The 12,320-nt window shown below is 42.7% G+C and overlaps 1 protein-coding gene across 2 annotated transcripts in view; it reads right to left on the bottom strand.

The window, feature by feature from the left end:
* Window positions 1-12,320, bottom strand: part of LDLRAD3 (low density lipoprotein receptor class A domain containing 3) — a 172,204-nt gene that overhangs the window by 76,188 nt on the left and 83,696 nt on the right. Inside the window, exons 3-4 of one of the 2 annotated variants that reach the window (XM_038764405.1) lie at window positions 7,720-7,845; window positions 2,976-3,110 (exon numbers count right to left, since the gene is read on the bottom strand). In XM_038764405.1, the coding sequence (XP_038620333.1) occupies window positions 2,976-3,110; window positions 7,720-7,845 (261 nt within the window). The remainder of the gene's footprint in view (window positions 1-2,975; window positions 3,111-7,719; window positions 7,846-12,320) is intronic. The other variant, XM_038764406.1, reaches the window with a different exon arrangement.

The raw sequence follows: 12,320 nt of genomic DNA, 5'->3' as shown, positions 1-12,320 counted from the left end.
ATTAATCTTGGGCAGAAGCACTCATTCCAGCCCTGGAGTGGACACAGCCTCAAACCTCCATCAGCTACCTCTCTGCCCCTACTTCCTCCCCAGTGAACATTAATCTTCTTATGATACAGGGGATCTGCTAGGAGAGCATAATTGCTTCTCTCTCCATAGAATATGGTTCCAGAACAAATTTCAAGACAATGGACTATTCTTTCCCTTTCCTCCCCTTCCCTGCTCCAATCCCACTCTTAAAATTTACAATGTGTTTGTGCCAGTAGGGCTGATGGGATGATGGAAAGAGCCATTTTCTCTCTCTCTTCCTTGTGCCCCTATAAGCAGGAATCAAAGTCCTCTGAATCTCAGCTCATGTGGCTCAATGTAGTTTTGGCCCCATAACAGTTTTTTTTTTATAATATTTGTTAAGTGCTTTTCTAAGAACTGGGTAAGATACAAGTTTATCAAGTTGGACACTGTTCCTGTCCCACACTGGACTCACAGTCTAAACTGGAGGGAGAAGGATTTAATACTCACTTTACAGATGAGGTAACTGAAGTACAGTTCCTGTCCCACATGGGACTAATAGTACAGTCTAAACTGGAGGGAGGAGGATTTAATCCACACTTTACAGATGAGGTAACAAGCACAGAAGTGTCTCAGTTACCAATTGCTTCAGATGCTGAAGGCTTGAAATAGTCCTCAAAGTACCTTTTGCAGAGTGCTTATGGCAGGAGAAACACCTGTTCAAATATCTTCATAAGTATATGTATATGTGTGTGTGTGTGTGTGTGTGTGTGTGTGTGTGTGTGTTTTGTGTGTAGCTATCCATTGTGCTAGAAGATGCTGCCACTAACAGATATATTAACCTATGATTGTTGGGTGGCTGAAAAGCCCAATGACCCACAGTTCTGGCTGCACTTTAACCAACAACAAAAAAAAAGAGAAAGGCAGAGAGAGAGAGAAAGAGAGCGAGAATAAAGGTCAAGAGAACACATGGCTTCGATGCCATTTTTTTCTTTTCTGAATCAGAAAAGACATCCCAAATTCTGCATGTCACACATTATTTCAGGGTTATTTATCACTACAGCTCAAGATAGTTTAATTTTCCTTAAAGGGGTGATCAGCTCAAAACAATACTATTAAACTTTTGAAGCATTCAAAGGCACTCCCCCGTGGAGTGCACAGTGGAAAGAAAGACACTTTGACCTCAGGAAACAAAACAATTAATTATGCCAGACTGATTAGATAGTTCTGTGCAAAGATTCAGGAGCAGCAGGAAAAGTAGCAACTAAAGAGATCAACAGCCAAATCTTCACTTTCACCCTATTACCTTCTGAGCTGTCCCAAGAACAACCTCTATTCATATGAAAGGTGACCCTCTCCCCCCCACACACACTCTCTCTCTCTCTCTCATTAAAAAAAGGGGGTCAGAGCATGAAAAGCAGAGCTGACAATTGATGTGCTTTGATGACAAGAAGAATTACTGGCACAATGGTGGTTTCTGTTCACCACAGACTTGTTTTGAGGACAAGCTACACAGAGATGGGTGATGATATGAGCCAATTATTAATTTGCATTATGACCTGGAACACCTCCATTTTCAAGAGGCCCCTTTCTTCAGCGCTCAAAGATCTCATCTCACTATCAGCCTCATTACACCCAGAGTGGGCAGGGCAGGAATGTTACTGCTCCCATTACCTCCATCACTCAAGTGGGGAAACTGAGGACTTTTAAGGAGGAAGCAATTTGCCCTCTACCACAGTTCCTTGTCAGAGTGCCTTTTAGTTTCCCTGAAGAGTCCAGGAGCAAATCCCATGTCTTCAGACCACCGATGAGCTTAGAAGTCTATCTGCCTCAATGTCCCTTGTGGGACAGGCACTGTCCAACCTGATTAGCTTCTATCTACCCCAGTGCTTGGCACAGTGTTCGACACACAATAGGCCCTTAACAATGCCATCATTGTTGCTATAATATTGACTCAGGTCTTTGCAAGACATAATACCTAGGTTAGTGTCTCAAACAATTCCTATAACCTAGTTAATTTTATCAGTTAGAGACCACCTTTGGGGTAGGGACCGTCTCTATATGTTAACAACCTGTACTTCCCAAGTGCTTAGTACAGTGCTCTGCACAGGGTAAGCGCTCAATAAATACGAGTGAATGAATGAATGAATAATCTGTTTCTTGCCAACAAAGCCCAATTAAAATCCTGTTCCATAAATTGATCCCTTTTAAGGTCCCAACAGAAAACAAGAGGGAAAAGAACACTGTAAAACCCTAAAAAGAAAACTTGAAACCAGCTTTGAAATCATTTAAGAGGATGGCCATTACTGTGCTTTCAGGCCCTTTTTCCTGTCGCTAATATTAAAAGCCAAAGCAGGCCTTGATAAGCACTGAATACCTAGCATCATCAAAGGAAGAGGGGAGAAAAACATGTGGAGCTATATTTTGCTACTAAAAGGCACAAGAAAAGGCACGATACCACTCTGGAGGCTCAAATCTTCTACCCTTCAAAGAAGTCTGACACAAATAACTGAACCACCAGCTCCCTCTCTTCCCACGAGTCAATATGTTTCCCAGACTTGCTACAGGAAGTAGGCATTGAAGGCTATTGACAATGTTGTTGGGGTTTTTTTTATGGTATTGGTTAAGCACTTATTCTGTGCCCAGGTACTGTACTAAACAATGGGATATACACAAGGTAATCAGGTTGGACATAGTTCATGTCCCACATGGGGATCACAGTCTTACTCCATACTTTACAGATGAGATAGCTGAAGCACAGGGAAGTGAAATGACTTTCCCAAGGTCACAGAGCAGAAAGGAGGCAGAGCTGGGACTAGAACCCATGTCCTTCTGACTCCAAGGCTCATGCTCTATCACAATGTAGCCTCTTTGGCCACCTACCTAATAGATGGCAAAGGCAAAAATCTTTCCACTCCACAAACTCCTTTAGCTGCTGCTCCACAGAGCAAAGTGAGGAGGCCTACCTTGAGGGCTCTCACACGTTTCCTCATCGCTGTTGTCCTGGCAGTTATTCTCACCGTCGCACACAAAGCTCTTGTCGATACAGAGACCGTTCTTGCAGTGGAACCGGGCTGTAGAGCACAGCAAGGGGTTTGCTGCTGGGAAAGAAAGGATGTCATATCATAAGAGAGCCAACTACTCTTTTCACTTACCAACCTCACCAGCCAATATGCATAATGTTGCCAACCTGTACTTCCCAAGCGCTTAGTACAGTGCTCTGCACACAGTAAGCGCTCAATAAATACGATTGAATGAATGAATGAACGAATGAATAATCAAAGAAGTGGTCTTTCAGAAGAGCTGATCCCATTTGGGAGTAGGTCAGGCAAAGACTGGGGGCAAAATGACCTTCTTTTGTACCACTGTCATTGTCTTTCTTATATTGTTTGGCTCTCATTGTTTTTCCTCCCTTTCATCTGCCATCTTGACTGGACCTTTCAGAAGGTTCCTAGGTCCTGGTCAACTTGGCCAGGTCCTGCCCCGCTAGATTTGAAATACTGAGCTTGCTAATGTCAACTCAAAACTACGTATCGGCTATGGTATAACCAATATCCCAGACAGACAGGAATAAGATGCACCACAGGGATTGTGGGGAGAAGGAGGATAAGAAGAATTTTCTTCCTGGGGGAATCTAGTCCTATTGACTTTGGAGCTTGCTTACCTAATCATTACGTCCTATTTGAAGGACGATAATTTAACTTCTAAGTTTCTTGGGAGTTGAAAATATATTCAAAACCAAAGGCTGAAATCCAAACCACGAATGCCATGTTTGAGCCAGAGGCCTCTAGCAATCAAGACTTTTCCATTCATCAATCAGTCGTATTTACTGAGTACTTACTGTGTGCAGAGCACTGTACTAAGTGCTTGGGAGAGCATGCCATAACAGATTCGGTAGAAATGTTTTCTGCCCACATCAATGTCAGGGCTTGGCTTCCACCCTTCTGAATAAACTTCTCTTATATTCACCCAATACAAAAATTGGTGGTTTGGAACAAAGGGGCCTTGAAACAATTAAGACTGCCTAGACCTAAAGAGCAATCAATGTTCAGGATGAGAAATGAGCATCTAAAAATCATCAGACCACCTCTCCTTCATGGCCAAATTTTATTTGACCCTCAAAATTTGCATTCATCCTACCCACATTTTCCAATACCCCTCAGGCTTCCCAGACTGCAGCATTTACTTGCAGATTTCCCCCATAAACACAGATTACACAGAAACCACCCTAAGACCCAGAAAACAGAGCCAGATTCTTTAGGCTCCTGTCTGTTTCCCATCAAGCCCATCCCAGCTTGTCTTAGGTCCTGGGCACCAGGCTTGGTATTTCTTCCTGGAACAACATTCAGCTACACAAGCCCTCTCCAAAAAAAATGATTCCAATGCCTTGAAATGTCTGACAGTAAAATTTAACTCCGCAACAGCTATGGCTCCTCTGACACAACACAGCCAAATACACCAGTCAAGGCTGTGGAGCCGGTCGTACAAGATCGAGCTGGGGAAAGAGCTTAGCAGTTAAGCACACTGCAAGTATTAACTTCAATCGTATTTAATGCGGAGGATCAAAAGATGATTATAATCAAGCATGCTTGTAGGACTGAAAAACTGCCAGACAAATGTCCAGGAAATCTGTCATCACCCTTGTGCATTTTATTATTCTCTTAAATTGATGAATCTGTTCCTCAGCCCATCTCAAAGGGTTATTTTCCAAGACACAGGAATCAAATAGTTTTTGCCACCTCCCACAATTATCATTTGTTACTCTGTTATCACAATGGCTATCACTCTGCTCCTTTGTCTCTAATCCTCTTTCTCAAGCTTCATCCTCACTGCAGGGGTGTTGCCTCCTTGCCCCAAACCTTCTCCGAGCCAGAGCGCCACAAGGTTTCACAACAGATGGCATCTGGAAACCACTGACAGTATCAGTGCCACTGTTGATACTCAAGCATGGAGAGCGTATATAAGGGGAAGGAAGGGGCAATTATATATGCCGTGTCTGGGCAGTGATGTATCCCAGCAAAGATTGCTCCCACTGTTAGTTTACAATGTTGCTGCCGAACCTCATTAGCTTAGAAAACTGTCCTCCTTTTGACCTTTGCAGAGAAAAATTTTGCTTGCTTGAGGAGCTATTGCCAGCCATGAGCCCTGGCCTACCAAACCCCAGTGACTGATAGGGGCAGTGCAACATCTCCTCACTCTGGGATCCTTTTGCTAAAATCCTGGCATTGCCCTATTTACTGCCACAGAAAGACTGCTGTCTACTGAAAGGACTTGGTCGGGGCTGCACTATTTCTGGATCAGAATAAATTCTGTGCCAGCAGCCCAGGAGTAAATATCCAGAGAAGCATGGTCTTGTGGGAGGAGCAAAGGCTTGGGAGTCAGGAGACCTGCGTTCTAATCCCAGCTCTACCACTGGCCTGGTATGTGTCTCTGGGAAAAGTCACTTAACCTCTCTGTAACCTCTGTAAAATGGGGATTAAATACGGGCCCTCCTTCTTAGAGTGAATTTGATCTGACTGTTTTGAATCTCCTCCAAAGCTCACCACACAGTAAGCACTTAGTAAATGCCATTATTGTTATCCTCATTATTATTTCCCTTCAACCTTTCACCAGCCCCAGACTGACTGGAACAACAAAGTAATTTTCAAAACACTTTTCTAAAATGACTTGCATCCTTGACTGAACTGGGCAGAGAGGCTGAACAGTCATTTCTTACTCACTTGTAAAGATATTTCCTGGGTCTAGGCTTTTGCCCATTTGCATTTCCCATATGAAATAACAAGTCTCAGCATATAGGCAACACACCCAAATTCAACCTTTGGGATTTATTTCTAGAAGGTTGTGTTCTCGTACAAATACACTTTCATCCTGTTAGGGATGTTTCTTTGGAGACTAGTTCACTAGCCTGACCAGATGTGTGAGCTAGAAGTTCCTCCTTTGGGACTTAATTAATCAATCTGTTGGCAGGTGTAGTGCAATAAAGGACACAAGCCTGTTTGGGTTGGGCATAGCTGAAATATCCCTGAGGTGCTACAAAAAATCTTTGATGAGTTGATTAAATAATTAAGGTATGATTCAGGGGACATGCAGCCAACAGGCAGTAGGGTTGAGGAATCTATTCTATTCCCGGCTCCGCCACTTGTCAGCTGTGTGACTTTGGGTAAGTCACTTAACTTCTCTGTGCCTCAGTTACCTCAACTGTGAAATGGGGATTAAGACTGTGAGCCCCACGTGGGACAACCTGATCACCTTGTAACCTCCCCAGCGCTTAGAACAGTGCTTTGCACATAGTAAGTGCTTAATAAATATTATTATTATTATTCTGTATAAGGTTGTTTTCCACCTCTAACTGCAAAACAACTGGCAATCATTTTAAAGCGTATTCAACCTTTCACCAAAACTACCCAAGCTGCAAGCCCAGGTCTTCCAAGAGTAGGTGGGTCTCCACAAGTGAGGCTAGGGCTTGTCGGGGTGACAGCTTCGCAGAGTAGCAGTGAAGCAGTGAGCCAGCTGGAGGTGGAGAATGTCTGATGGAGCAAGGAAAAAAGGAGGGATACAGGGAGAGGAAACTAGGAGATCAGAGTTGGGAAGAAAATAGGCCTGAACAAATACCAGAGAGTACACTTTGCATGCTTTTAATTTCCCCCAAAGTCAAAAACATGCTGAGGAAAGCAGAGGTGCCATTATTTTCTTATGGTATTTGTTAAGTGCTTACTATAAATGATACATACACTGTACTAAGGCACTGTTACTAAGCACTGGGATAGATACAAGATAATCAAGTTGGACACAGTGCCTGCCTCACGTAGGACTCACAGTCTTAATCCCCATTTTACAGATGAGGTTGTTAAGGCACAGAGAAGTTAAGTGACTCCCCAAATCACACAATGGGCAAGTGGCAGAACCAGGATTAGAACCCAGATACTTCTGACTCCCAGGCCCGTGCTCTATCCACTAGGCCACGTGGCTTCCCATTATTTCTCTTCTTCTAAAAACTACATTGACTCCCTGTTTCTCCTAGTTTCTAGGCATTACATAAGTGAGACAAACAGGATTCAGTGGGCACTTTTTCAAAACAGAAATATCTTACTTATGGACTATCAGTTATACATTGAAATTTAACTGAATACTGTGAAAGCCACAGAACCTAAAAAAGAAAAGCAAATCGCTCAACAGAATGTATGTACTTCAAGAACAACAACAACAACAAAAAATGATGAATGATGGTCCAGTAAACAAAGTTTAGGCAACAAATGAGATTGCTTTATTGGTACTAAAAGGGAAGTGCAATACAAAAATATTCAAAATATGAGTTCAAATTAGTATCCTAACAAGAGTAGAAATTATACAAAATCTTGGACCATCATGGTTCTAGTTGTCCCACAGACAAGGGATGTGGGATGAATATTTTACACAAATACTCTCCAGCAGTCATTTTAAAGCCACAATGGTCTCCCATATTTCAATAGTATTATGGGCATTATAATCAGCTCTCTGAAACAGTTCTTCAATTAGAGACCTGAAAATGCATAAAAATGAAGGGAGTAAATAAAACAGAGATGAGGGAGAAAATGAGGAGAGAGAAAGAGCGTGTGCCAGAATGGGAGAGAGAGAAAGAGTTAAGGGCTGGGTTCCATTTCTTATACGTTTGATTTGTTGAAAGAAAAAAAAAAATACATGCTGCCAAACTTCAGCAAATGTGGCTCTTACTGCAGTTTTCTTCATCGCTGCCATCTGGACAGTCCTCAAACCCATTACACCGGAAGCGGCCAATGATGCAGTGGACGCCATTTGCACAGGGGAAGAAAGTAGGGCCACATTTCGATTTATGCTTGGCTAGAAGATAAAAACAAAACAAGAAGAAGGATCCATGAAAGACACTGTAAGGGCAGTCTTCACTTTTCACCCGAACTGAATTTTGCTTATCACATTTGCTTAACATCATTTTTCTTTAATTCCATAGATGATGATAAAAGTGGACAAGGACTACCTGGAAATAAACTGAACAGTAGCCACTTCTCCACATTCACCTCCACTGAGGTCTTTGAGCTCTCCCACCATAACTAAAATTTTCACACTAACATTCATTAGGAAATGGAACTAAGAAAAAATTTTCAAGGAATGAAATATTCTCTTTGGAACCACCGTTGGGCTTGGACCACCGTACAGCCTTGTTCAAGGATTGATGGGCAATTTCAGCCAGAAAACTGCCTGGTATAGCTCTAAACTGGGACCCCTGACAGCAGGGATTTTGATGCAAAATCCCTGGGTTAAAGTGCACGCCTAATAAAGGCTAATGTTCAGTTTTAGCTTCAATTACAACTTGTTTTAAGGAAAGACAGATCCTAGTGGAAATGTTCCTTCCTAACCATCAAACATTTTTCTAAGGGATTGTTCTTGTTTTGGGTTCTTGACTTCTGACTTCTATTTGTCTATTCCACTGGCATTTTCCTTCCAGGATCCTACACCACAGAGCCCACTTCTATTTTCTGGAATACCATGGAAAAGAAAAAGATGGAAAAATGTAATTTTTATATCATTGCGGAGGGATATACACTGAAGTCCAGAACTTAATCAGCCACCTAACAGTCAAGGGAGCAAATCTCTGGCAACTAGGAATGGAATCCACATCTTCTAAAGTCAAGCCTGTTTGGCCACTAATCTAGCCACTGGGCTACCTGTCTTCCTACTCCTGTGGCAGTGAAAGGCACTGGAGCAGAAATAAACAAAGTACGTTTGATCCAATGGAAAGACTTTAGAGCAGTGCCTTTCTACCCTGAAATGACCCACCTGATCTAGTTTGGGGACTGTGCTGAGAGAGAAATGGAGGGAGCATTACTGAGGAACACCAAATTAAGAGAGCAGGATTTTTACTGCACTTAGAATTGTCAAAGTTTTCACCTCTGTTGGCTGAGAATGGTTCTTGCTCCCAAACTTACATTATACTGAGCCCTAAGGAAGCCTTCCCTCCTTTCCAATCAGTTCTGAAAATCAAGTCTAAAGACAGATACTTGTTTGATTTAGTGTCACAACAAAATTGCCCTATTGATACTAATGTACCTTTCCTTTAACTACACCAATACTTATGTGTCAGGATTATGAAGTGGAAAACAAGAAGAATCAATGAATTTCAGATATCCTTAACCTATACCTTTAATTCCTCTCCTCCTCTAAAGCAGAACCCAAGCTAAAACAGAAGAGTAAGTCACTGCTTTGGAGAAAACAGGTAGCAAATTACCTCAACACTATACACTGATATACTGAAGTACTGATACACTGATACATTATATACACTGTAACCCACAAATTTTGGCAGAGGCCAAATTGCAATTAAGTGGATTTGACTAACTAGGACATCCCAGGTTTTAAAAACTAAAAGACAACTGTGTTTCAGTCACGGGCTTTGGTGGTGTTTCTCAGGTGGTTCTGAATTGCTCTGGATTGTCTGCACTCAGAAGAGCCAGAATGGACTATTTGTATAAGGCACTTATCCAGTTTTCCACATCCACAGTTTTATAACTGAGTTCTCCTCTCAGAACTCTGAGGGGAAGGGTAGGTGGCGTGAGAAGGGGAGGAAATGGGACAGGAGCTACCCTAACTGGGGAGTCTTCACTGCTAACAGGATGGTGCCACGGCTTTGGTATAACCATTATTTTGAAGACTTTCTCCCTCGCCTTCCTCCATACGAAACTGACCACTCAGTTTCCCCAAATCTTTTGATGGATGCTGCTCTGCCCTTCAAAAATGACCACTGACACTCCCTAGTATTACCACTAGGCATATAATAATAATAATAATGGCATCTATTAAGTGCTTACTATACGCAAAGCACTGTTCTAAGCGCTGGGGAGGTTACAAGGTGATCGGGTTGCCTCACAGGGGGCTCACAGTCTTAATCCCATTTTACAGATGAGGGAACTGAGGTACAGAGAAGTGACTTGCCCAAAGTCACACAGCTGACAATTGGCGGAGCAGGGATTTGAACCCATGACCTCTGACTCCAAAGCCCATGCTCTTTCCACTGAGACACGCTGCTTCTCCGATTTGGAGATGATTACCTTAGGGTCATTTCCACTTGTGCTGAATTTACAGCTAAAGGTGACAATGAGAAAATATCCCAGAGACAAAAAACACCCAGCTGCTACCTGGCAAAAGTCTGTAGAGAGAAGTGGAGATGCCTGACGCCATCATTCTCCAACCCTTATATAACCGCTGAAACAAGCATTTAAAATGAAGCATGCAGTAGTCCTGGACCACAAACCACGGTTGGCTTCCTGGTTCCTTAAAAATAAGATTTCTGCCTGATTTTTGACAAGCCCTGGCTCACTGGATGGGGCAGGGGAAGCTCCCCTTCAGCTCACACTTGTTTAGATGCTCCATATCTTTAAAAATCCCTAAGGGCACAAAGTGACTGGGGCTCATTCATTCAGGGTTGCTCCAGGTACTAACATATAATTGGAAAGGAAATCTGTTTTTTTGTTTTGGGTGGGGGTTTTTTGGGTTTGGTTTTTTTTTTGCTTTTAGGGAATTTGTTAAGCACTTACTAGGTGCCAGGCACTGTACTAAGCGCTGGGGTAGGTACAAGGTAATTACTTGGACACCATTCCTGTTCCACATGGGACTCACAATCTTAATCCCCATTTTACAGATGAAGTAACTGAGGCACACAGAATTGAAGTGATTTGCCCAAAATCACACAGCAGGCATGGTGAAGCTGGGATTAGAACCCAGGTCCTCCTGACTCCCAGGCCTGGGTTCTTTCCACTAGGCCACACTGCTTCACATTTTGCAATGAGGCATCATCACTGGGATGTTTGGCCTAAGGGAGAAAAAGATTTGGCTCTTTATTTCATTGTGGGCTAGGAATGCTTCTGTTATATTGTCATATTATACTCTCCCAAGCACTTAGTATGGTGCTTCGCACACAATAAGCACTCAAGAAATTAGACTGACTGACTGTCTCATTAAACTCTTGTGGGCTTGTCCTGAATCCGCAGCAGAATGAAATCCAGAAGAGAAGGCACTACATCCAGGAGAGGGGGCTGACAATCGGAGACACACTTCTCCATTTGCCCTTTTTCTGATGGGGATGGGAAACTGATGGAGCTGGAGGGCCCTGTGCCTGCCCCGGGGCTGTAAATGGGTATGATGTGTGCTGGAGCATCAGCACATTTCCAACTTGGCTGTTGTCTCAGAACCTCCCCAGGTAGCAATCATGCAAAACAGATGGAAGCAGCTTCACTGGAGCAATTTTCTCTCCTGCCAGTACAATGACGTGTTTGACTAATCAGGAGCTCTATCTTTCATGCTGCAGCAGCCACTGCTGCACTCAGGGCTGATTCTCCAGGAGTCCACTCTTCTCTCCCGGTGAGATAACTAACCTCTGGGGGCTAGTCAAACCTGCACACCAATTTCTACACTGGAGAACTGGCATCTCACTAGCACCAAATTCCAGTCAGTAAATCAGCTGTATTTACTGAAGGCTTCACTGTGTGCAGAGCACTGCACTTAGTGCTTGGGAGAGCACAATTAAACAGAGTTGATAGACAATTCCCTGCCCACAATGAGCTCACAGTCTAGAAGAGGAGACAGAAATTAATATAAATTATAGACATGTACATAAGTGCTTTAGGGCTGAGGGAGAGGTGAATAAAGGGAGCAAATCAGGATGACGGACAACAGAGCAGAAAAAGAGGAAATGAGGGCTTAGTCAGGGATCAGCTGTATTTATTGAGCACTTACTGTGTGAAGAGTACTAAGCACTAGGGAGAGTATGACATAGAATTGGTATACAAGGTCACTGCTCACAAGGAGCTTATAGCACTAGCCTGGATATCTTTTCTGTCCACCATGGCTGGTATCAGGCTCAACGTCCACTTGTGAAAGAGTGAAATTTGCTTTTAAGCCACGAACCTAACCTAAACAGGGAAAAGTAGTAGCACCTTAAAATTGTGATATAGAGATGCTGTACTTGAAGTCACAAAAACCCATGGACAAAGATGTGCATGAATCCAGTTTATCATATGCTCTGCATCAAAGGAGTAGGCAACTGACACTCCGAACTCAGGTGAACACCTTCAGAAAATTTAAAATAAGGGAAAAAAAAGATGAACGTCCAAAGATTTTGGGCTGTTTTTTTTTTTTAAAGAAAACTGGGACTTCAAAAGATAAATGTATAGAATGACTTCAATTAGGTGCTACAATACAAAACTCTAAATAGAAAAAAATATGTACTCGAATGAATCATCACCACTAGAATCAATGCTTATAAACTTAATATGAAAGGTTCACAGAGACACCTCCAGTCAAAT

The sequence above is a fragment of the Tachyglossus aculeatus genome, chromosome 22 (genome assembly GCF_015852505.1).
Source record: "Tachyglossus aculeatus isolate mTacAcu1 chromosome 22, mTacAcu1.pri, whole genome shotgun sequence".
NCBI lineage: Eukaryota > Metazoa > Chordata > Mammalia > Monotremata > Tachyglossidae > Tachyglossus > Tachyglossus aculeatus.
The sequence above is the reverse complement of the archived record's forward strand: the minus strand, read 5'-3'. Positions and strand labels throughout refer to the sequence as shown.